The sequence below is a fragment of the Notolabrus celidotus genome, chromosome 1, assembly GCF_009762535.1.
Source record: "Notolabrus celidotus isolate fNotCel1 chromosome 1, fNotCel1.pri, whole genome shotgun sequence".
Lineage (NCBI taxonomy): Eukaryota > Metazoa > Chordata > Actinopteri > Labriformes > Labridae > Notolabrus > Notolabrus celidotus.
In genome coordinates this window covers 314348-340356 of record NC_048272.1, presented here as the reverse complement: position 1 = coordinate 340356, position 26009 = coordinate 314348, and the positions used below count along the sequence as shown (strand labels likewise).

The following is a 26009-nucleotide window of genomic DNA, read 5'->3' as shown; positions in this document are numbered from 1 at the left end:
TTGTGTTTATTAAGACAGCCTACAACTAGCATGCCTCCCTCCTAAGCTCCTTGTTAGCACACATGTGTGCAGGGAATGAAAAACGGAGGAGGGGTTGAGTTGTATTTTATACAGTCTATGGGCTGAACAAGCTCCGAGCTCTGACTTCCTGTTACAGACCGGATATTGTTGTTACGTAACAAAAACACTGAAGTCTGAAACGGCTGGTTTCAGCACACATTTACAGAAAGGTGGAGAAATCAGAACAGGGGCAGAATGGATTCTTTTCATTCTCGGGGGGTTTGTAGACAGGGACACATATTTCAGGTAGAGAACCATTAAAAAGTCCATTTTGCATGATATGTCACCTTTAAACAAAATGTCTCAATATGCTTCTAGGTAAATGTAGGGTTACATGATTTATAAGCCATCAAATTCTGTTTGTATCAACATTTGACACTGTGTCCCAACTTCTTTGGAATTGAGATTATAAAACAACGATGGGGCAAATGGGTTTGAGACAGTTCACATTCCCATAAGGAATAATAGCAACACATTAACACATGGACTCAGAATTGTCCCTTGAACTTACAACCCTTACCCCACCCAACCTCCTGCCTCACACGTCAAAATTTAAAATTATTACTCAAGATTTATGCACCTAAGCATGACTGCCCTCTTCTCAAACATCTAGTAACATGAACTATACGAATAGAATAGTATAGTTTATAATATGATATAAAAGAATAGGATAGAATAGATCTTTGTTTTTATAATTTATTTATATAATATGGTGGGTCATAGTTTTTGTATGTTGAGGTTGATAATCCAGACTTGACTAAGCTTGAGTTGTTGATTTATGACAGCCAGGACTTCAGACAAGTACAGACAAAACTTATGACGACTGTGATCCGTGCTGACCCAATGCCTAGTTACATCAGCAATAAGACTTTCCCCATATCACATTGTTTGCTTCTCCAGTAAAATATCTCCACTTTCAATCTAGCTATTTAATGATAAGACTGTTCAGGGCTCACCCTTCTTCCTCATCATCATTATATGTTTGAGATGAACTGGAGAAAGCAGTAAACGATATAAAGGTGTATGCATGTGTTACCCAAGGCTCTTATTGAGTTTTGTGCCTCTGTCAAAAGTTGCAAAGAAGCAAAACTTGTACATAAATTTTCTCCAAATAGTTCCTGGGCAGAAGAGATTTGAGCTTTAGAGTAAAGTTCCACACCAGGGTAGAAATTAAAGGCATGTGCATGTGAAAAGCTAGGGAAGAATGAAGAGGAATGCAGGCCTCACCTACATCAAAGGTGCAGAGGGAAGAAAGAAGTGCCACAGTATTTGAGTATGAAGTGAGGAACCACCATTTGAGTTGTATTGCACAATCTGATTCATGCGAGAGAAGTTTTTATTAGAACAAAGATAAAAAAAATGAAAAATCAAAACACAATATGCTGTAAGCCTGAAGCATGAGATTTCTGTGAGAGCTTTAAAACAACTGCTGTTTGTTGTTACATGACATTAATATGACATTGCCCCGAGGCATTTGTTAAAATAACCTGAAATAACACTGTAATCACAGCCTATTGGTATTAATCCCTGCTTGGCTCTCGTTTCAAAAGCAGAATACACCCAGAGGAAAATAAATGTAGAGAGGAGATCTCAAAAGTGTTTCATTCATGTCTCTTAGACAACAATGAGATCTGTTTGAAAGCAAAATGAGACTATAGCTTATGTCTCCTGTTTCTCATTCTTGCCTCCAGAAAAAAAAAGTTGTAAAAAGTCTCAGCTTAGTCTCCCTTTCAGTTCAAAAGATCTCCCAGAGGAAAATTTTATTACTCAAGGCTTTCTCTTCTAAGTCTCTGGAGACAAAATTGAGATTCTCACTTCAGCTTCATTCAAGTTTCAAATTGTTCTCATTAGTTTCTCCTAAAATTCACTAGGAGGAATAGCTGAGACCATGACATGAGTCTTAAATGAGAGATCTCATTAATGGCTCATTTTCTTCTCTTTTTTTAAATATGTTTTTGGCCTTTTTGCCTTTATTTGACAGGACAGCTGAAGAGAGACAGGAAATGTGGGGAGTAGTGAGCGGGGGAAGACATGCAGGAAATGGTCAACTGGCTGGGAATCGAACCAGCAACCCCTGTAACGAGGACTGTAGCCTCTGCATGTGGGGCGCTTAGACTTCTAGACCAACAGCCCCCAAAAGACTCCACCCCTTTAATTGTAATAATCTGGCTAAATCTGGTCAGCCCTTTTGCGGCCCATATTTTAAATAAATGGTCGGTCATACCTGTTGTATGAAATCTCTATCTTTTGCAATTTCTCTCAAATCCACTAAATCTTTGTGAAGTTGTTTTGTTCCAAACAGACTTGTAAAGGAAGGACCATATTGTGAAGTCAAAGAAGAGATCATTTCACATCTAAATATCTGATCTTGAAGTGGTTCAAATGTTTAAATGAGAATTGTAACTTTGTGGACAATTACATTGAAATGTTAATTTTGCAGGGCACTATAAATGTTGATGAAAAGATGAGCTCAGGCTCTTTCTTTGCTCCATCTGAGCTCAACTTGAGACACAAAAACTGAGACTGACAAAAACAAATGGATGAGGTTAGATTGAGACAATTGAGAGAGCTCCCTGATTTCTCCACCTGAGCTCAAAAGGAGTCACAACACTTGAGAAATACCTGAGAATCATTTCAGATTCTGACCAGATCTCCTTTTGAACTGAAAGGGAGACTAAGCTGAGACTTTTTACAACTTTTTTTTCTGGAGGCAAGAATGAGAAACAGGAGACATAAGCTATAGTCTCATTTTGCTTTCAAACAGATCTCATTGTTGTCTAGGAGACAGAAATGAAACACTTTTGAGATCTCCTCTCTAAATTTATTTTCCTATGGGGTTGTACTGTTGTAATTTGTGCAAAATGTTGTTTGGCATTGTCTTGCAGACATACTGTATGCAAGGTCTTCACTGAAGAAGGCATTGTCTGGATGGCGGCACATGTTGCCCTAAAACCTGAAGTGCCTTCCCAGATCTGTAAGCTACCCATGCCATGAGCACTTTTGAACTGTGTGCCATTAACAAGCCAGTCCCTCTCCTCTTTAGAGCAGAAAGAAAGAAAGAAACATACTTTATTAATCCCCAGGGGGGGAAATTAAATTTTGAGATCTCCTCTCTACATTTATTTTCCGCAACTACTGTGATGTCTGAAGGCAAGGCAAATGTATTTATAAAGCGCATTTCAGCAAGAAGTCAATTCAAAGTGCTTTATATAAAATGATCAATACAGTTAAAAGTCAGTTGAACATTAAAAGACATTTAAATGAAATTTAAAAAAGTCATTTAAAAATCATAAAATAATATTAGATTGTCAAGAATAAAAAGTTACAGTTTAAGAAATAAATAATTATTTGATTTAATTAAAAGCAGCAGCAAACAGAAGTTGACTGAACACACTGAAAAGACGTATTACTTCTCATGATCACATTCTCACTCCACTTCCTACACTCTCACTCTGTCCCCCTTCAGCCTGTCCTGGAGTAGGGTGTGTCACTGCTTATCTCCTGACAATCCCTCCCCACCTGTTTTACAGGATTGGCCACTCCTGTCATTCAGAGCCAGAGTCTTGTAGGCTGAGGTGGGAGGCTGGACAGCAAAAGTGAGAGCACAGGTTGAAGAGGAAGAGGTGGATCCTCCCCCTTTCACTCCGCTCAGCCATAAAAGCCACCACCGTCCATAGTCTGACACTCAGAGGGACTTGGCTCTCCTTTTGAAGCACTTCTTCAGTTCTCTGCACACTACAGCGTCTACCACTGCAACCAAAATGAGGAGAGCATATTCAGTCCAAAACTCCGGTGCCAGCATCAGGAAGTCCTATGCAGGACCAGGAGCCAGCTACTCTGTGTCGAAAACCACAAGTTATGGCCTTGGTTCCAGTGCTGGTGGTGGTGGTGGTGGTGCTGGTTTTGGGTTCGGTATGTCTTCAATGGGTGGTGGTTCTTATGGCCAAGGAGGCAATTTCTCTGCTATGCCTATCACAGCTGTAACAGTCAACCAGAGCCTGCTGGCCCCTCTCAACCTGGAGATTGACCCCAGCATCAATGCCGTCCGTAACCAGGAGAAGGAACAGATCAAGACCCTCAACAACCGCTTTGCCTCCTTCATCGACAAGGTTAGTTCCTGTGAGCTTTGTGGGATTTCAACACTCATATCTAGCAGCTGTCTAAAGTGATTCCACTAGCTTTGCTCGTTTAACTTCTTCAAATATATGACTTGATAGTTAAAACTGTAGCATACAGAATAATGATACAATGCTCTTATGTTTGTTTAGTACCAATGCTCTTTTAGATGGCTTGTTAAACTGCTGAGCAATGTTCACTAGTTGCAGAGAGGACATGTTGCTGTCAAAGCTGACAAAGCAGTGGAGCAGATGTTCTTATCTTTGTGATGGGATATGCATCAATGAGTTACAGCTTCTAGGTTTAAAAAAGCTTATAAAAATCTACAAGCCTGTCTGAGATCATGACCCTGACTGACACTAGCAGCCCTAAATCTAAATCTACCTGAGGCAACATTTGGCCTGTCGCCCTGTCTGATCCTGTGATGGCCTCCCTGACCACTCTCTAAACATGGGTGGGGATTATATTGCAGGGACTCGCCCGTGCAGTACCTGGAGACTGGCAGAGAGAACAGGGATCTACAGTATATGCACTATGCCCACAGAGTCCAAAGTCGGTCATTTGCACATTGTACTTATCACCTGGTTGCTAAGAGCAACAGGAAGTCTAAGTACAGGGTAGTAAATCCACTTTTTCTTGTTTTTATGATAACATCCTAGGTCTGTTTTGACACTTGCTTCCAAAACTACACAGTGTGTCCTTCACTGTAGGATGAAACACTATAAACTGGCACTAAGACCAAAAAAAAACACACACACAAAACAAAGCACTTATCCTATGTTACTGTGCTGCTTTGTCGTCTGCGGTTTATCTGCCACACCTAGTTTTTTTTATGACTAGACTGACTGTGCAGCCTTTATTGCTCAACCGAGCACACAGGATGAGTCATAGCCACAGCAACAAAGGATGAAACCCTTAAAGCCACATGCACATTTTAGTGGAGCACCTAAAAAGAACACCCTACATTCATTATTTCTGAGAGGGAAAATAATATTCTCTGTATTCAGTGGGCGATAAAGGCTCAGAAGTTCCCTTTTGCCATAAAAAGTAAACTGATGCCACCTTGACTCACAATTGTTATGACTAGGGTGTGGCAGTTCAGATATGGAGATATCTAATCAGTCTTTCAGGTAAAGGTCAAGCATTTTTCAACCAGATAAAATTGAAAAGGCACCTTTAGATCCTTTAAGCACTTATCATACCATTAAGAAGGAATAAGATGCACTCAAAATCAACTCAGTCAAAGTATCCAATGACAAGCCAAGCCACTATTACACCATACATTGAAGACGACACGCCTATTATATCAACATCTGATGATCTTGTTTGGTGTCTCTACAGGTCCGTTTCCTGGAGCAGCAGAACAAGATGCTCGAGACCAAATGGAGTCTCCTGCAGGACCAGACCACCACCCGCTCCAACATCGATGGCATGTTTGAGGCCTACATCGCCAACCTGCGCAGACAGCTCGACGGGCTCGGCAATGAGAAGCTCAAGCTGGAGGGAGAGCTGAGGAACATGCAGGGCCTGGTTGAGGACTTCAAGCTGAAGTGAGTGTTTGCATGACACAAACTCTGAGGACACCATCAAACTCTACAGCTGATGTAGGGAGCAGATGCCCAAAATGAAGCAAATGTACTCAAGATTATCTCTTGTGTTTCTTCAGATATGAAGATGAAATCAACAAACGTGCAGCTGCAGAGAACGAGTTTGTGCTCCTGAAGAAGGTATGATTGAAAAGATTGGCCTTTGGATTTCTCTATTTCAATATTTAATGTAGAGTGGGTTTCACATTTCCTGTTTGTACCTAAATTCTCTTTCAGGATGTTGATGGCGCCTACATGAACAAGGTGGAGCTGGAAGCCAAAGCTGATGCCCTTCAGGATGAGATCAACTTCCTCAGAGCCGTCTATGAGGCTGTATGTATCTGTGATGTTTGCTCAATCCACTTGCTTAACAGACTACTGTAGCTAAGCTAATGATCATCAGAAGTTAATGGTGCAACAATTGTTATCTGTAGGAGCTTCGTGAGCTGCAAGGCCAGATCAAGGACACTTCTGTCGTTGTGGAGATGGACAACAGCCGTAACTTGGACATGGATTCTATTGTGGCTGAAGTGCGCGCTCAGTATGAGGACATCGCCAACAAGAGCAAGGCTGAGGCAGAGACCTGGTACAAACAGAAGGTAAGAGAAAGGCAATGAACAAATCCATCCCCAATGTCTTTTTTAGGACTTTCAGGATCATGCGTCTAAAACACCTTGATGTGTTTTTCTAAACAGTATGAGGAGATGCAGTCCTCTGCTGGTCAGTACGGTGATGACCTGCGCACAACCAAGACTGAGATTGCTGAGCTGAACCGCATGATCGCCCGCCTTCAGAATGAGATTGATGCTGTCAAGGGACAGGTAAACGTCAACAGATCTTCTCATGGATGATGCCTCATTATGAAAAAAGGTTTCAATGTTTAAGGCCAATGTTTTCAGTCCCTAACACATCTCTGATATTAATGTCCACAGAGAGCCAACCTTGAGGCTCAGATCGCAGAGGCTGAGGAGCGTGGTGAGCTGGCAGTGAAAGATGCCAAGCTCCGCATCAGAGACTTGGAGGATGCTCTGCAGAGAGCCAAGCAAGACATGGCCCGCCAGGTGCGTGAATACCAGGAACTGATGAACGTCAAGCTGGCCCTGGACATTGAAATCGCCACCTACAGGAAGCTGCTGGAAGGAGAGGAGAGCAGGTGGGATAAACTTCAATATGTCATGTTGTTTCATAGCTGCAGTATTGGTATCAACTGTGAATGAATCAAGGACTAACTCACTGCTTCACCACCTTTAGATTGGCCAGTGGAGGAACCAATGCCACCATCCATGTGCAGCAGAGCTCTGGAGGTAAGTTTAAAAGCTTATACATCATCAACATCATCATAACTGATACTGAATCAAAAAACATCACTGACAGACAGAGGCCTAATGATAACTGTGTTTGTTCTTCCCTAGGATACGCAAACACCAGCTCCAGTGGTGGTGGATATGGCGGTGGATATGGTGGTGGATACGGTGGATCTGTTACCAAGTCCTCATTCTCAACAACCAGCGCCAGGAGAGCCTATTAAAAAAAGGAGAGCCGTCCCTCTTCCCCCCTCAGAAGCTTTTGAATTTGGTCTAAATCTGTACTCTTTCGTGGTGCTATGCAGTGCTGTTAAGCATCTTCCTCATGAGGAAGTATATCCCAAAGATTCCTTAAAATCATGTCAGATTCAAGAGCTCCTGATGGTTATCATGACCTCAAAGACCAGGTCAGTCAGCAGGGCTGAAGAAGTTCCCATTCTTCACTGACTTCCAAGAAATATATAAAGGGGAAAAAACGCCAGACGTTGATGAAGCATTAAAACTAAGTAAAGAGACCAATTGAAAATCAGCACTTGTACATTTTTTTTGCACTGACTTAAACTGAGCTGAAGTATGATCCTTTAGAGGTATTAGTAGGATGATGGTGCTTGTCATCATGCTATCAGCTGATGTCTTCATCTTACAGTTGAGTGCTGATGGAAGACAGGGGAACAAGCCACAACCCTGAAATTATAATTTTGAGTGACTTTAACATTAAGAGTTCAACTTTGAACTGATTGGCTTCTGACTTGTTCCTTTTTAAAGATCTTTCAATGTTTTCTCTGCTCAGTTTTGCCTTCCAACGCCTCACAGATAAAACCATGCTGAAACCAGGTTTATTATGTAAAATCACTCCCAGCAACATCATTGATGAGTGTTGCAGCGAAATGACATCAAATAAATCTGAATAAAATCAATCTGAGAACTGAAACGACTGCCTTGCACTCTCATTATTTTTGGAAGGAGAACACCTCGAGTGTTTACCTTTGACAGCCACGTGAGTTTTTCCACACAGACATTCAAGATGGGGGCGTTTAACTCTATAATGTGATCTCTGTTTCAGCCATGTTTCATAAAGATTTCAAATCTAACAGAAAAACTCTGGCACTTCACCAATTAATGCCAAAAAAAGGTCTTTGTAGCTCTGTTGTTAGCTGCCATTAAATCCGTCATCTTTCCCTCAGGCTGAAATTGCTGGCAGAGATTATGCATTAATTACTGGATTTGTTCCTGACTCACAAGAATGATACAAGACCAATGCCAAACTCTGAAGTTGTAGCTAGTCATACTCTCACAAAACCAGTTACATCACTATTAAAATAATTACAAGAAATGCATATTTCTTCCCTCAGGGGACAAGTAAGTGCTTCTCATATTACCAGTTCCTCGCACGTCTCCAGTTGGTCCAGAATGCAGCCGCTCGCCTTTTAATTGGAGCACGTATAAAAGGGAGCACATAACGCCCATTTTAGCCTCCCTCCACTGGTTGCCTGTGCATTTTAGAGTTCATTTTAAGATTATTTTATTTGTTTTGAAATCTTTAAATGGTCTCGCCCCGCCCTACCTCTCTGAGCTGATCCATCTCTACGCCCCTGCTCGGTGCCTCAGGTCAGCTGATCAGCTGCTCCTGGAGGTACCGAGGTCCAAGTGGAAGCTCAGGGGGGAGATAGGGCTTTTTCTGTCGCTGCTCCCAAACTGTGGAACGATCTTCCTTTAGCCGTCAGACAAGCCCCCTCACTGTCCACTTTTAAAACTCGTCTTAAAACCCATTTTTATTCCCTGGCTTTCGACTCAGCATGAGACCCTGCTCTTGTTTCAGTGCCTTTTTATTTTTATTTTTATTTTTCAACTTTATTTTATCTTATTGTTCTTTTTGATTTTATGATTTTATTGTTTGTTTTTATCCATTATGTTTCTGTACAGCACTTTGTGTCCAACTGCTGTTGTTCTTAAAGTGCTTTATAAATAAAGTTGAGTTGAGTTGAGTGAGTTGAGTTCAAGGCAGGATATGGATGACCAGAAATTTCTTACTGCTAAACTCAGTAAAAACTGAAGTGATTGTTATTGGCCCCAAACACCTCAGAGAGACTTATTCTAATAATATAAGTACCTCAGGCGGCATTAGTCTGGCATCCAGCACCTCGGCTAGGAATCTAGGAGTCCTATTTGATCAAGATTTATCCTTCAACTCCCAAATTCAGCAAATCTCAAGGTCAGCCTATTTTCACTTGCGCAATATTTCTAAAATTAGACACTTCCTATCTCCAGGTTAGATTACTGTAACTCCCTCTTATCAGGCTGCCCCAATAAGTCTCTAAAGATTCTTCAGCTAGTTCAAAACGCTGCAGCTCGAGTATTGACTAGAACTAGGAAGAGAGAGCACATCTCTCCAGTGTTAGCTTCTCTACACTGACTCCCAATAAAATGTAGAATAGAATTTAAAATCCTTCTTTTAACCCACAAAGCCCTTAAAAATCAGACACCCTCGTATCTTAAAGAGCTCATAGTGCCCTATTACCCCTCTAGAACTCTACGCTCCCAACATGCAGGCTTGCTAGTTGTACCTAAAATCTCTAAAAGTAGTATGGGAGGTAGAACCTTCAGTTATCAGGCCCCTCTCCTTTGGAATCATCTACCAGTCAGGGTCCGGGAGGCAGACACCCTCTCTACTTTTAAGAGTAGGCTTCAAACTTTCCTTTTTGATAAAGCTTATAGTTAGAGCTGGATCAGGCTTGGACCAATTTTTGTCATGCTGCTATAGGCCTAGACTGCCAGGGGAACTGGCGCACTGACACACTGGGATCCTAGCTCACCCCCTTCCCCCCAACCCCCTCATCACTTACTTTAACTCTGCCTGTCCCATTAAAGTTACTAACCATAGACCTTTCTGGAGTCCCTGAGCTCCCTTGTCTCGTAGATTCCTCTGAGCTGCCGTAGACGTCCTCCTGCTGCGGACGATCTGGACTCCAGCTGATCCGGAGGTGCTGGACTCAAGCGGCAACAGCTTCTACTTCTCGTCTCATCACTATCACCTCTCTCTCTTACTCCCCTCTATCTGTCTTTCCAGACCCAACTCGGTCGAGGCATGATGGCTGTCTAACATGAGTCTGGTCCTGCTGGAGGTTTCTGCCTGTTAAAGGAAGTTTGTCCTCTCCACTGTAACTAGCTAAATACTGTGATGTGCAATGCTCATGATGGATTAAGGTGGGGTCAGACTGAGTCTTACCCTGTCTTGAAGTTGGGTCTCTGGTCATAATTTGACATAGAGTGGTCTAGTCCTCCTATGTTTGTAAAAGCGTCTTGAGATAACGTTTGTTGTGATTCGGCGCGATACAAATAAAGATTGATTGATTGATTGATTGATATTTACGCCCCTGTAACTTCTAGCCTTCCATATGTCACAGAGGTGTGATGGTGGGACCGGGTCGGTTGGCCACTGTGCTGCCATTGGAGTAACAGAGGCATACCAGAGGCTGGGTCACTGAGAGTTGGCGTATCAGTGTGTATGTGAGTCGTTGCCTGAAGGTGTGTGTATTTAGCTCACGTTCTTCTGCAATGCCACAGAGCAATGTGAAACCACACACTGGAACACCAATATTAAGCTGTTTTGGCATCAGTGTGAAAGTACAAAGTCTTGATGACAGCAGAGCTGCAAGTACTTCTGTGGACTTCTAAAGGGCTTATTGTTGTAACTACTTTGACAATTCTCATTACAGGGCAAACTAGCAGTCTCAGATTCAGAACTGGAGTGTGTACTTCCAGGAAAACACTGATACAAAACTGTCAAACTGTTTAACACTCAGTCCCAATATCTCATCTTTCTCATTTTCGAAACACACAGCGCTGAAGTCCACAACTTAAAGGATTACACTTAACTACACAAAAAATTATTGCTTCCTGTCATTATTATTAAATAAGTGAATAGTTTCATTGGGCATACTTTATTTATCCGCCAGTTTAAAATAAAAAAATTAAATAAAAAAAACAAACTTTTTTTTTTTAGGAAAAGTGTGTGGGGGGGGGGGGGGGGGGGGGGGGGGGGGGGGGGAGCAAGAGGAGAAGGAGGGAGGGGGAGAGAGGAGAAGGGAGTTGAGGGAGGGAGAGAGGGAGCGGGAGGAGAAGGGAGTTGAGGGAGGGAGAGAGGGCGCGAGAGGAGAAAGGAGTTGAGGGAGGGAGAGAGGGAGCAAGAGGAGAAGGGAGAGGGAGCGAGAGGAGAAGGGAGTTGAGGGAGGGAGAGAGGGAGCGAGAGGAGAAGGGAGAGGTGGGGGAGAGAGGAGAAGGGAGTTGAGGGAGGGAGAGAGGGAGCAAGAGGAGAAGGAGGGAGGGGAAGAGAGGAGAAGGGAGTTGAGGGAGGGAGAGAGGGAGCGAGAGGAGAAGGGAGTTGAGGGAGGGAGAGAGGGCGCGAGAGGAGAAAGGAGTTGAGGGAGGGAGAGAGGGAGCAAGAGGAGAAGGGAGAGGGAGCGAGAGGAGAAGGGAGAGGTGGGGGAGAGAGGAGAAGGGAGTTGAGGGAGGGAGAGAGGGAGCAAGAGGAGAAAGGAGTTGAGGGAGGGAGAGAGGGAGCAAGAGGAGAAGGGAGAGGTGGGGGAGAGAGGAGAAGGGAGTTGAGGGAGGGAGAGAGGGAGCGAGAGGAGAAGGGAGTTGAGGGAGGGAGAGAGGGCGCGAGAGGAGAAAGGAGTTGAGGGAGGGAGAGAGGGAGCAAGAGGAGAAGGGAGAGGTGGGGGAGAGAGGAGAAGGGAGTTGAGGGAGGGAGAGAGGGAGCGGGAGGAGAAGGGAGTTGAGGGAGGGAGAGAGGGCACGAGAGGAGAAAGGAGTTGAGGGAGGGAGAGAGGGAGCAAGAGGAGAAGGGAGAGGGAGCGAGAGGAGAAGGGAGTTGAGGGAGGGAGAGAGGGAGCGAGAGGAGAAGGGAGAGGTGGGGGAGAGAGGAGAAGGGAGTTGAGGGAGGGAGAGAGGGAGCAAGAGGAGAAGGAGGGAGGGGAAGAGAGGAGAAGGAGTTGAGGGAGGGAGAGAGGGAGCGAGAGGACAAGGGAGTTGAGGGAGGGAGAGAGGGCGCAAGAGGAGAAAGGAGTTGAGGGAGGGAGAGAGGGAGCAAGAGGAGAAGGGAGAGGTGGGGGAGAGAGGAGAAGGGAGTTGAGGGAGGGAGAGAGGGAGCGGGAGGAGAAGGGAGTTGAGGGAGGGAGAGAGGGCACGAGAGGAGAAAGGAGTTGAGGGAGGGAGAGAGGGAGCAAGAGGAGAAGGGAGAGGGAGCGAGAGGAGAAGGGAGTTGAGGGAGGGAGAGAGGGAGCGAGAGGAGAAGGGAGAGGTGGGGGAGAGAGGAGAAGGGAGTTGAGGGAGGGAGAGAGGGAGCAAGAGGAGAAGGAGGGAGGGGGAGAGAGGAGAAGGGAGTTGAGGGAGGGAGAGAGGGAGCGAGAGGAGAAGGGAGTTGAGGGAGGGAGAGAGGGCGCGAGAGGAGAAAGGAGTTGAGGGAGGGAGAGAGGGAGCAAGAGGAGAAGGGAGTTGAGGGAGGGAGAGAGGGAGCAAGAGGAGAAGGGAGAGGTGGGGAGAGAGGGAGCGAGAGGAGAAGGGAGTTGAGGGAGGGAGAGAGGGAGCGAGAGGAGAAGGGAGTTGAGGGAGGGAGAGATGGAGCAAGAGGAGAAGGGAGAGGGAGCGAGAGGAGAAGGGAGTTGAGGGAGGGAGAGAGGGAGCAAGAGGAGAAGGGAGAGGGAGCGAGAGGAGAAGGGAGTTGAGGGAGGGAGAGAGGGAGCAAGAGGAGAAGGGAGAGGTAGCGAGAGGAGAAGGGAGTTGAGGGAGGGAGGGAGAATTAAACTTAATAAAGCTTGTCAGAAAAACAACTATTTCTAGCTGCTTTGTTTCTTTGTACTTTTACTTTTGATACTTCAGTACATTTAATTTGAGCTCCTTTAAGACTTTTACTGAAGTATTTTTTTAATGGGTGACTTTCACTTTTACCTGAGTAGATTTCAACTAAGATATCTTTACTTTTACTCAAGTATGGCTTTCAAGTACTTTATACACCACTGGAAACTTACTATTTACAGTCAAAATGAGACTCACCAGAAACTGATGAATGGGTGCTCCTGTGGTTAAAAAGAAAAACAGAACAAGAGCTGACTGTTTATTGGGAATAAATACCTGGGGGGAAATTTGACTTTGCTTTAGACCTGAACACATATTGCTTCTCAAGTTGCTGATTAGAATGTAAACAATGCAGCAAACAGAACAAGAAGTACTGGCTTGAAGTCATTTAGTGTTGGTCCACTGGTTCCACTGGTTCCACAGAGAAGTTGGCTTTCACTCCCATAGGGACATACAGTTGTCAGAATAGAGCAAGGCTCTGAGATTGGGATCATCAAAAAGAGGAAAAGTGACTGATTGAGTTAGTTTCCACTGTTGTCCCCAGTGACAGATCATGTCTTCCAGCTACAGTTGACTCACACTGTCCTGATCTACTCTGGGACTCTGTGTTCAGGTCTGGAGTGACCCAGCACTTGGTACTTTGGTAATCATTGTGGTGATGACGAGTTAATTGTTGATGATGATAATGGAAGGTCTTAAATTGTTTGGTTGCTTCATTGTAGATGTTCCTTATTTTATTAAGAAAAGAAAAAAAATCCTTATTTAGAGTACCTGCACCCAAATGGACTTGAAGCACTTTGTTACTCTTACTGATCCTGTTTCCTCTTGTCTAGATCTTTGCTTGTGTTGTTCTTGTTCTTGTTCTTGTTCTTGTCACCGTATCTTAAAGAGCTCATAGTGCCATATTACCCCTCTAGAACTCTACGCTCCCAACATGCAGGCTTGCTAGTTGTACCTAAAATCTCTAAAAGTAGTATGGGAGGTAGAACCTTTAATTATCAGGCCCCTCTCCTTTGGAATCATCTACCAGTCAAAGTCCAGGAGGCAGACACCCTCTCTACTTTTAAGAGTAGGCTTAAAACTTTCCTTTTTGATAAAGCTTATAGTTAGAGCTGTATCAGGCTTGGACCAGCTTTTGTCATGCTGCTATAGGCCTAGACTACCAGGGGAACTGGCGCACTAACACACTGGGATCCTAACTCACCCCCTTCCCCCCAACCCCCTCATCACTTACTTTAACTCTGCCTGTCCCATTAAAGTTACTAACCATAGACCTTTCTGGAGTCCCTGAGCTCCCTTGTCTCGTAGATTCCTCTGAGCTGCTGTAGACGTCCTCCTGCTGCAGACGTTCTGGACTCCAGCTGATACGGACGTACTGGACTCAAGCAGCAACAGCTTCTACGACTCGTCTCATCACTATCACTTCTCTCTCTTACTCCCCTCTATCTGTCTTTCCAGACCCAACTCGGTCGAGGCATGATGGCTGTCTAACATGAGTCTGGTCCTGCTGGAGGTTTCTGCCTGTTAAAGGAAGTTTTTCCTCTCCACAGTAACTAGCTAAATACTGCGATGTGCAATGCTCATGATGGATTAAGGTGGGGTCAGACTGAGTCTTACCCTGTCTTGAAGTTGGGTCTCTGTTCATAATATGACATAGAGTGGTCTAGACCTCCTCTGTTTGTAAAAGAGTCTTGAGATAACGTTTGTTGTGATTTGGCGCTATACAAATAAAGATTGATTGATTGATTGATTTCCCCCTCTAATGCTATAATTAACCCTAACAACAATTTATTCTGGGGTCATGTTGGGTCAAAAATGAACCCTTGAACACAGCAGGATGTTTCACTTAATCAATATAATCAATGAATATATCAAGGATTAAAGGACTTATGTCTCAGCAGGATGCAGAAAAACTGGTCCATGCATTTATCTTTAGCAGACTAGACTACTGTAACAGGGTCTTTACAGGAGTCCCTAAAAAGTCCATCAGACGGCTGCAGCTCATACAGAATGCTGCTGCTCGAGTCCTAACAAGGACCAAGAACGTAGACCACATCACTCCAGTTCTTAGATCTCTACACTGGCTTCCTGTCTGTCAGAGAATAGACTTTAAAATCCTGCTGATGGTTTATAAAGACCTGAATGGTTTAGGCTGATCTGCTACTACTTTATGAACCATCTGGACCTCTGAGGTCATCAGGTACTGGTCTGCTTTCAGTCCCTAGAGTCAGAAGGAAACATGGTGAAGCAGCGTTTAGTCATTATGCTCCACATATCTGGAACACACTCCCTGAAAGCTGCAGGTCTGCTCCAACTCTCACCTCTTTTAAATCAAAGACTAAGACTTTTTTATTTACCTCTGCCTTCCTAGCTTAGATTATTTTAACTCACTTTAACCTCATTTTATTTTAAATATATTTCTAATTTTTCTATTCTTTTCAGTTTTATTATATTTGTCATTTTAATCTTGCTCCTTTATGCCTGTCTGAATGTTTCCAATGCTTTTAATGTTTTAATGTAAAGCACATTGAGTTGCCCTTGTGTATGAAATGTGCTATACAGATAAAGCTGCCTTGGATTTTTGGCATCAGAAGTGTTCTGGTTTCTGTTTGTAGTACTAGTCGTGTTGTCTACTACTACTACTTTTTGGAGCTATACAAATAAAGATTGATTGATTGATTGATTGATTGATTGATTGATTGATTGATTGATTGATTGATTGATTGATTGATTGATTGATTGATTGATTGATTGATTGATTGATTGATTGTTCTTGTATGTACGTCGTTTTGGATAAAAGCGTCTGCCAAATGACATTGTAACATTGTAACATTGTAACATTGATTTAGGCTAAAAACTAAAAAGAAGTTAAGGAGGTTAGCAATAACCATAAACTGCTGGAGTAAAATTAGCAACAGCCATACTCCAAATGCTTTAGGTCAAAAGTAGCCATGGTTTGTATGTGTTCAGTCAGCATTGAGTGGGAGCTAAATGATACTGTTAGCATTCCCAGAGGAACATTTTACTGCTCAAGGCTTTCTCTTCTAAGTCTCTGGAGACAAAATTGAGATTCTCACTTCAGCCTCATTCAAGTTTCAAATTGTTCTCATTAGTTTCTCCTAAAATTCACTAGGAGAAATAGTTGAGACCATGACATGAGTCTTATTTGAGACTTAAATGAGAGATCTCATTAATGGCTCATTTTCTTAATTATAGGCCTTTTTGCCTTTATTTGACAGGACAGCTGAAGAGAGACAGGAAATGTGGGGAGTAGTGAGCGGGGGAAGACATGCAGGAAATGGTCGACCGGCCAGGAATCGAGCCGGGCAACCCCTGCAACGAGGACTGTACCCTCTGTATGTGGGGCGCTTAGACTGCTAGGCCACCATTGTTTCCACCAATCAATCCCTTTAATTGTAATAATCTGGATACATCTGGTCAGCCCTTTTGCGGCCCATATTTTAAATAAATGGTCTGTCATACCTGTTGTATGAAATCTCTATCTGTTGCAATTTCTCTCAAATCCACTAAATCTTTGTGAAGTTGTTTTGTTCCAAACAGACTTGTAAAGGAAGGACCAGACTGTGAAGTCAAAGAAGAGATCATTTCACATCTAAATATCTGATCTTACAAGTGGTTCAAATGTTTTAATGAGAATTGTAAGTTTGTGGACAATTACATTGAAATGTTAATTTTGCAGGGCACTATAAATGTTGATGAAAAGATGAGCTCAGGCTCTTTCTTTGCTCCATCTGAGCTCAACTTGAGACACAAAAACTGAGTCTGACAAAAACAAATGGATGAGGTTAGATTGAGACAATTGAGAGAGCTCCCTGATTTCTCCACCTGAGCTCAAAAGGAGTCACAACACTTGAGAAATACCTGAGAATCATTTCAGATTTAGACCAGATCTCCCTTTATAATGAAAGGGAGACTAAGCTGAGACTTTTTACAACTTTTTTTTCTGAAGGCAAGAATGAGAAACAGGAGACATAAGCTATAGTCTCATTTTGCTTTCAAACAGATCTCATTGTTGTCTAGGAGACAGAAATGAAACACTTTTGAGATCTCCTCTCTACATTTCTTTTCCTATGGGTTACCATGTCGAATTAATAATGCCATCAGCAACATGAGAAATCACCAGAAACTGAAAATCAAGTAAGAAATTCGGTCAAGACCAGAATCCAATGAATATGGTGAGAAATTACCAATAACCAGTCCCTCCAGGAAGTTGTGATTTCGCAATCCCAACCATCAACGCAGGACAAGTGACCATGACAACGTTGTTATTTATAGATACTAGAGTTCTTATCTAAGGGGCTCAGTGTTAGCTTGGTCTCTACCTGCAGCAGGTGTGCTTTATGAACCAGCTCTCCCCTCCTCCATGCATCTGTCTCATCTTCATTGAGGATTTTTACCCCCCGGTCTGCGATGGTCACGTGACTGAAAACTATAAATTAACCGGTGTCAAGGGGTTTTCAAGGAGTTTGGACAAAATCAGAATCAAGCAACTCACACAACCAGAAGATCAGTAAGACAGCCGGGTATTAATATGAATTAATCATTAAGGTAAGCCAAAGCACCCCTACCAATTATATGTATAAAATATCAGACCTTCTGTATCTTTAACAGGATGAACAGGGGTTCCAGGCTGAGGATGATCAGCTGCTGAGCTTATAAAGGAAGATACATAAAATGCTTTTATTGGCAAGGGAAGTAGTAGCGCCAGAAAACACTGCACTGATAATGCTTGTGGGACATGTTCTAGATATAGCACAACTACTGGAGTAAGATACAAATGGGAAAGATCTGGTTCCAAATCTAACATGAAGGTATTCAATCAGTTGGGTGCAAAAATAAAGAACTAGTGTAGGACTCAGTTCCATGTAGAGCACCTCTACACTGGGGTTCAGTAAACTGATGATGTTACTGTGCATCTCCAATGACTGACAATCCTTTAGCATGCTAAGGCCTTCTGCCATTTCAACACCATGATTTCATTTCTGATTTAATCTGTGACTGGTAGCTCTGGAGAAACTATCAAGAAGAGGACACACTTTGAAGAATTCAAGTGAAAGGATCCCAACCCCATCCCCTCAGGCCATATGGCACAACTACTGGAGTAAGATACAAATGGGAAAGATCTGGTTCCAAATCTAACATGAAGGTCTTTGATCAGTTGGCTGCAAAAGTGAAGAACCAGTGTAGGACTCAGTTCCATGTAGAGCACCACCACACTGGGGTTCAGTAAACTGATGATGTTACTGTGCATCTCCAATGACTGACAATCCTTTAGCATGCTAAGGCCCTCTGCCATTTCAACATCATGATTTCATCTCTGATTTAATCTGTGACTGGTAGCTCTGGAGAAACTATCAAGACGAGGACACACTTTGAAGAATTCAAGTGAAAGGATCCCAACCCCATCCCCTCAGGCCTCCCTCCAGTCCTACCTGTTTTGGTCAATAGTTGAACTACAAATTGCTGCTCTGTGAGTTTAACAACATATTTTGGGTGCAAAGTGGTTATGTTGCTGTTTTTCTGTATCAAACAAGCTAACAGTTATCTTGTTTAAAGATCAGGTAGAGCCATAACGCCTGCACGATACACATTTCACCAAACATTTCTGAAGGATCCAAAATCAGGGACTTTTTTAATTCTATATAAAAGGTTAAATCACTTACTGTTTTTTAATATTAATGCTTCAGATCAACTTCAAGAAGAGACACATTTTCCAGTCATTAAGTCAAAAGCTAGCCAAAGTTACCCCAACAACAGCAGTCTGTAAAAACATGCAAGCACAATTTCAACAGCTAAAAAGAGAACATGTTGGAAGGAAGTTGGTGGAAATTTTTTTGAAGTAGAAAACTTTGCTCCACAAGAGAGCGAGGTGAGATGTTTTATGTTTGTCCTGTTTTATTCTAATATTTTCCTATTTTGGTATATAAAGATATTTAAACTTATAGCTAATGGATCCTGAAATAAAAGTTCCTACAATATCCTTAAGGGAACTCTCGTTAATAATGAGTAAAGAACACATAAAATACAGGTTTTAAGTTGTGCTAGTGCAGTGTGCACGGCTTATCTTTTGAAAATACCTCCTTCTCTGTTTTTCAAGATTGACCACGTATCATTCCAAGACAGAGGTATGTGAGCGAAGGTGGAGAGAGGCTGGACAGCAGAAAGTGACAGTACAGGTTTAAGTGGTCTGCGACCCCACCCAGCTTCAGCCATAAAAGCAGGCAGAGTCTGCAGTCAGACACTCAGAAGGACTTGGCCCTTTGGAAGCTTGCACATCTTCAGTTCTCTGCTCAGAATCCACAACCTCTACCACTGCAACCATGATGATGAGGAAGGCATACTCAGTCAGCAGCTCTAGTGGCAGCAACAGGAATTCCTTTGCAGGACCAGGAAGCAGCTACTCCGTTAAAAGAACCAGCTTTGGTGGTGCTTCTGGTCTTGGTTCTGGTATGTCTTTTTCTAGTGGAAGCTCAGCTGGCTACGAACTTTCCTCTGGCCAAGCAGGAGGCAGTTACATCGCTCCATCGATCACAGCTGTCCAGGTAAACAAGAGCCTGCTGGCTCCTCTCAACCTGGAGATTGACCCCACCATCAATGTCGTCCGCAACCAGGAGAAGGATCAGATCAAGACCCTCAACAACCGCTTTGCCTCCTTCATCGACAAGGTTAGTTTCTGTGAGCTCTGTGTGACTCCTCAGTGTCTTAGGTACATACTCATTTGGTTCTCATTATCATGGTGTTACACATCTGCAGGCTCTCCCTGGTAAACATTCAAATCTAGCTCTCATAAGTCCTGTCCTAATTTGTTATTGAAAAGAGAAAAGGCCAAACATAAGTATGTAGTAAATCCTTTTCAGAGTCCAAAGCATGTCATTTGCACATTTCATAGATGGACTGGTTATTGTTGGTATATGCTATATACAGAGAGAATACTCAAAACAGCCTCTGACAACCTCTCTTGATTTGATGTTTCCCCAGGTCCGTTTCCTGGAGCAGCAGAACAAGATGCTTGAGACCAAATGGAGCCTCCTGCAGGACCAGACCACCACCCGCTCCAACATCGATGGCATGTTTGAGGCCTACATCGCCAACCTGCGCAGACAGCTCGAGGGGCTCGGCAATGAGAAGGCCAAGCTGGAGGGAGAGCAGAGGAACATGCAGGGTGTGGTTGAGGACTTTAGGAGGAAGTAAGTGTCAGCATGACATGGTCAAGAGTTTTACACCTGATGAGGTGAGGAGGTCGATGCACTAAGGCCTTTCCTTTTGTTCTTGTAGGTATGAAGATGAAATCAACAAGCGTGCATCTGCTGAGAATGAATTTGTTCTGATGAAGAAGGTATGAATACATTTAAGGGTGATTTTGTTACAAGGGGCCTTTAGAAAAAAGTTAGGTGCTGATTTATAACCAGTTTAAACTTCTCTGTGTTGCTCCAATGGCTGGCTTCAACTACAAACTCCTGCAGGCTGCAATGTCTGCGAGGTAGTCTCTGTTGATGCACGATCAGACTGTTTTTGGAGTGCTAGTTTAAGAGGACTTCACATTTCTTTGAATGTCATTACACGCATTAAATTGTGATCTGAGCCAGTCAAAGGTCAAAAATAAAAAATGCCTTTTATAGCCATTATAGCCCACAGGCATCTCTGCTATAACACTGCTATAAACCATTAGTCAGTTAGTTTGGATAAATGTCAAAAGAGCCCAGGTTATTTAAAAATAACAGAGTTAAGCTTAAGGATGACACCTGATGTATTTTTTATCCTAAGTTTGTACTCAATATTGTCAGCTGATTGTGTTGTCACAAAATTTAATTTACAGGACGTCGATGCTGCCTACATTCTCAAGGTAGAGCTGGAGGCAAGAGTTGATGCTCTTCAGGATGAGATCAACTTCCTCAGAGCCGTCTATGATGCTGTATGTATCTGTCATGTTCACTTGATCTACTGCTTAACACTACAGCCATCTATAGATCATTGATAATGAACTGGTGTTCTAAAATCATTGGTATAGGAGCTTCGTGAGCTGCAAAGCCAGATCAAGGACACCTCCGTCATCGTGGAGATGGACAACAGCCGTAACTTGGACATGGATTCTATTGTGGCTGAAGTGCGCGCTCAGTATGAGGACATCGCCAACAAGAGCAAGGCTGATGCAGAGGGCTGGTACAAACAGAAGGTAAGAGAAAGGCAATGAACAAATCCATCCCCAATGTCTCTTTCAGGACTCTCAGGATCATGCATCTAAAACACCTTGATGTGTTTTTCTAAACAGTATGAGGAGATGCAGTCCTCTGCTGGTCAGTACGGGGATGACCTGCGCACAACCAAGGTTGAGATGGCTGAGCTGAACCGCATGATCGCCCGCCTTCAGAATGAGATTGATGCTGTCAAGGGACAGGTAAACGTGAAGAATGGATGATGATTCAGTGAGAGAAATCTTCAAAGTATAAGCAGATCTGAAGTTATAACTGTGAAATAATGTCCACAGAGAGCCAACCTTGAGGCTCAGATCGCAGACGCTGAGGGGCGCGGTGAGCTGGCAGTGAAAGATGCCAAGCTCCGCATCAGGGACTTGGAAGCTGCTCTGCAGAGAGCCAAGCAAGACATGGCCCGCCAGGTACGTGAATACCAGGAACTGATGAACGTCAAGCTGGCCCTGGACATTGAAATCGCCACCTACAGGAAGCTGCTGGAAGGAGAGGAGAGCAGGTGGGATAAACTTCAATATGTCATGTTGTTTCATAGCTGCAGTATTGGTATCAACTGTGAATGAATCAAGGACTAACTCACTGCTTCACCACCTTTAGATTGGCCAGTGGAGGATCCAAAGCCACCATCCATGTGCAGCAGAGCTCTGGAGGTAAGTTTAAAAGCTTATACATCATCAACATCATCATAACTGATACTGAATCTATTGACATCACTGACAGACAGAGGCCTAATGATAACTGTATTTGTTCTTCCCTAGGATACGCAAACACCAGCTCCAGTGGTGGATTTGGATATGGCGGTGGTTATGGTGGTGTTGGTGGCTCCGTTACCAAGTCCTCAGTCTCAACAACCAGTGCCAGGAGAGCTTATTAAAAAGGAGATCTGATCTTTTCTGTTCTGTTCTTATGGTGCTGCAAATAAAACACAGAAATCCAAACCAAACTTGATGTTGAAGGATTGCTACTTTCCTTACTAGCTTCTTTAAAAACGACCAAATGTGAACTTTGTAGTCAATAAGTAAACACACAAGGGCAAGGGTAGATGGCAAGGCAGAATGTGTTTCTTTGAACACTGGTATAAGTACAAAGAGAAGAAGAAAAGGTTTGACAGTGATTAAATGATGCAAGGAAAGCACCAACAGGCTACACTGTTGTATCAAGTCATGTTCTGATAAACTGGACTGAAAGGAGGCTTGTTGATGAGATGGAGACTTCTTTTCATTGTATGTCTTATCCTGCAGTTGGATGTAACATAAGTACTATCAACAACTGGACAAAAGAAGCTTTGTGTGATCCAGGTTGACCTCAGCAACGTCAATGTTTGATCAATGACAGCAAATCACATTAAACTGATCTAAATAAAACATGTCAGAGAACTTAATATGCTGCCTCTCACTCTCATTATTCTTCAGATAAATGGAGGGATAGTGGAAACACTCTCCAGGTATCTTTAGTTTAGAATGTTTTGCATAATGTACTGGCTTTGCAGCTGACGCCTTCTATCAATACTTCAGGGCAACTTGATGAAGAGACCCAATTTCAAGTCATTACGGCAAAAGCCAGCCAAGGCACCCCCAAACAATCTGTAATCACATGCTAGCAAATTATCAAGAGCTAAATATATGTTATACTACTTGTTGTATCTTAAACAGATAAAAGTAGGATGTCATATTCCTCAGCTGAAAGACGACAGCACTGCAAGTTCTCAACATGGTTACTTTCTTTATTCAACTCTGACTCTCACAGAGGCAAATCAACATGGCTCAGCAGAGCTCCCATAATACAGCGTCGCCCTCTAGCGGCGTTGACATGCAACAACATGGTGACTCCACACAACACCTAAATGAGCATGCACAACTTCTGCTAACTGTGCTTATCCTTTTAAACACCACACTACGAGTGTAGCTCTGTGAGGAATAGCTGTGTGCATATTGAACGTAGAGGCAGCCCAGAGGAACATTTTACTGCTCAAGGCTTTCTCTTCTAAGTCTCTGGAGACAAAATTGAGATCCTCACTTCAGCCTCATTCAAGTTTCAAATTGTTCTCATTAGTTTCTCCTAAAATTCACTAGGAGAAATAGTTGAGACCATGACATGAGTCTTATTTGAGACTTAAATGAGAGATCTCATTAATGGCTCATTTTCTTCTCTTTTTTAAAAAATACATTTTTGGCCTTTATTTGACAGGACAGCTGAAGAGAGACAGGAAATGTGGGGAGTAGTGAGCGGAGGAAGACATGCAGGAAATGGTCGACCAGCCAGGAATCGAACCGGCGACCCCTGCGATGAGGACTGTAGCCTCTGTATGTGGGGCGCTTAGACCACTAGGCCACCAGTGCCCAAAAGACTCCACCCCTTTAATTGTAATAATCTGGATAAATCTGATCAGCCCTTTTGCGGCCCATATTTTAAATAAATGGTCGGTCATACCTGGAGATATGAAATCTCTATCTTTTGTAATTTCTCTCAAATCCACTAAATCTTTGTGAAGTTGTTTTGTTCCAAACAGACTTGTAAAGGAAGGACCATACTGTGAAGTCAAAGAAGAAATCATTTCACATCTAAATATCTGATCTTGAAGTGGTTCAAATGTTTTAATGAGAATTGTAAGTTTGTGGACAAGTACATTGAAATGTTAATTTTGCAGGGCACTATAAATGTTGATGAAAAGATGAGCTCAGGCTCTTTCTTTGCTCCATCTGAGCTCAACTTGAGACCCAAAAACTGAGTCTGACAAAAACAAATGGATGAGGTTAGATTGAGACAATTGAGAGAGCTCCCTGATTTCTCCACCTGAGCTCAAAAGGAGTCACAACACTTGAGAAATACCTGAGAATCATTTCAGATTTTGACCAGATCTCCTTTTGAACTGAAAGGGAGACTAAGCTGAGACTTTTTACAACTTTTTTTTCTGGAGGCAAGAATGAGAAACAGGAGACATAAGCTATAGTCTCATTTTGCTTTCAAACAGATCTCATTGTTGTCTAGGAGACAGAAATGAAACACTTTTGAGATCTCCTCTCTACATGTATTTTCCTATGGGAGTGGTGCCTTATAGGAGGGGGTTAGGATGATTCTAAGGGCCCCTGACTGACAGGGGGCCAAAAAATAATAAATGGGAAAAAAAACAAAAACATTATTTATATTTTATTCAGAATAAGGTAATTTAAAAAACGGTCCCATTGTCTTCATAACGGCAGCTAAAATGTCTGGAAAGACAAAGTCTGAGTCCAAGAAAAGGAGGGAAAGAAAGGAGAGAGAGGAGAGAGAGAAGAAAGGGCGACAGTATGTGACAGTTGTTCTCCAGGAAAGGTTGCTATAGTCCAGGGGTGTCAAACATGCGGCCCACGGGCCAAAACCGGCCCGCCAGAGGTTCCAATCCGGCCCGCGGAATAACTGCAAAATGAAAGGGTTACATAGAAGACATTAAGACTGCAATTTTTCAATAAAAGTAACTGCGATTTCAGATTTGTCCTCTAGGGGTCGCATTAAATTATATTGTTGACGGAGCGCACCTGAAAGGCGATTTTTTTCCTGGGTATTTTTTCTGAAAGTGAGGAAATAGATTAGGCGACTTGCTGTTTGCATAAAGAGATTCATAAAGACTTTTTAGAGCACTATAAGATGATCCACTAAATAGTCAACTTCACCTTCTTCATTATTATAATCTATCTTTTCTTTTGCAGTAAACATTACATTTGGTGTCAGGTGAATGGGTAACCTGTGTGTTTGGTGTGTTCGCAGCAGGTTTCAGGGCTTAAAGATTAAAATATTCGGCCCACTATGAGACTCATCATGGCAGAAAATACAAGAGTTTTTGTAGAAAGATAGTTCATTAAATGAGAACATTTTCAGAATGTGCTTGGACTTTTTTTGCACTAAAACAAAGGGAAAATTTAGAGTTGTCATTATTTATAGGTTGTTATGTTGTGATTTTACACTTTAGATCAACTTGGGCTGTATGTGGCCCCTGAACTGAAATGAGTTTGACACCCCTGGTATAATCTTTGAGTGGTTAAAATCAACCTGTTTGCTAGTTTGATGTCCACAATAAGATGAACCACATTTTAGCTAATTATACTAAATGGGTTTCCCCGCCCTCCCTACCAGACTCAGCAGCTGATATGTCAGCAGGTTCACTGTCTCCACACAACTCCCCACAACCCATTGAACAAGAAGGTGAGCAACATAGCATGTCAATTAGCATTAATGAAGGGGGTCTGTGGGAATCTCTTGTTTCTCTCTCTATCTGTACTATTACAAAAGCCTCTAAAAACAAAGCTATAGCTAAGCTACATAAGCTACAGCCTATAGACTGTTTTGGATGCTGGACAGGCTGAAGCATTGAGTGATTTAGTCTGTTTTAATGGTGACATATCATGCAAAATGGACTTTTTCATGGTTCTCTACCTGAAATATGTGTCCCTGTCTACAAAAAAATCCATTCTGCCCCTGTTCTGATTTCTCCACCTTTCTGTAAATGTGTGCTGAAACCAGCCGTTTCAGACTTCCGTGTTTTTGTTACGTAACAACAATATCCGGTCTGTCGCGGAGTCAGAGCTCGGAGCTTGTTCAGCCCATAGACTGTATAAAATAATACTGAATCCCTCCTCCGTTTTTCATTCCCTGCACACACGTGTGCTAACAAGGAGCTTAGGAGGGAGGCATGCTAGTTGTAGGCTGTATTAATAAACACAAAGGTCGATTTTACTCCCCACGTCTGCAGATTTGAAGATCTAGTGGATGATTATTATTTATCATGGATAAGTGCTAGCGCTAGTTAGCATAGCCACATAGCTACATGTCGTAGCTGTAGCTGTGTACCAAGACACACGTCTACATACTGACAAATAAAACAACAA

The 26009-nt window shown here is 42.8% G+C and overlaps 2 protein-coding genes across 2 annotated transcripts; both read left to right on the top strand.

Annotated features, from left to right (window-relative positions):
* Positions 1–3595: 3595 nt before the first annotated feature.
* On the top strand, positions 3596–7997 carry LOC117818773 (keratin, type II cytoskeletal 8-like). The gene is made up of 9 exons (XM_034691839.1): positions 3596–4169; positions 5518–5726; positions 5843–5903; positions 6000–6095; positions 6197–6361; positions 6458–6583; positions 6695–6915; positions 7014–7066; positions 7175–7997. The coding sequence occupies exons 1-9, from the start codon at positions 3822–3824 to the stop codon at positions 7288–7290; spliced, it is 1395 nt and encodes a 464-aa protein (XP_034547730.1). The 5' UTR covers positions 3596–3821; the 3' UTR covers positions 7291–7997.
* A 10310-nt stretch (positions 7998–18307) lies between these two features.
* On the top strand, positions 18308–22090 carry LOC117818779 (intermediate filament protein ON3-like). Its single transcript, XM_034691847.1, has 10 exons — positions 18308–18410; positions 19038–19605; positions 19919–20127; positions 20216–20276; positions 20757–20852; positions 20949–21113; positions 21210–21335; positions 21426–21646; positions 21745–21797; positions 21906–22090. Exons 2-10 carry the CDS (start codon positions 19261–19263, stop codon positions 22019–22021), a joined length of 1392 nt encoding a protein of 463 aa, XP_034547738.1. The 5' UTR covers positions 18308–18410; positions 19038–19260; the 3' UTR covers positions 22022–22090.
* Positions 22091–26009: the final 3919 nt, after the last annotated feature.

Coding starts and splice junctions, on each gene's coding strand:
- LOC117818773 (XM_034691839.1), top strand. CDS start 3,822: ATGAGGAGAGCATATTCAGTCCAAAACTCCGGTGCCAGCATCAGGAAG. Junction 5,727..5,842: donor GTTGAGGACTTCAAGCTGAA/GTGAGTGTTTGC, acceptor GTGTTTCTTCAG/ATATGAAGATGAAATCAACA. Junction 6,096..6,196: donor TCAGAGCCGTCTATGAGGCT/GTATGTATCTGT, acceptor TGTTATCTGTAG/GAGCTTCGTGAGCTGCAAGG.
- LOC117818779 (XM_034691847.1), top strand. CDS start 19,261: ATGATGATGAGGAAGGCATACTCAGTCAGCAGCTCTAGTGGCAGCAAC. Junction 20,128..20,215: donor GTTGAGGACTTTAGGAGGAA/GTAAGTGTCAGC, acceptor TTGTTCTTGTAG/GTATGAAGATGAAATCAACA. Junction 20,853..20,948: donor TCAGAGCCGTCTATGATGCT/GTATGTATCTGT, acceptor TCATTGGTATAG/GAGCTTCGTGAGCTGCAAAG.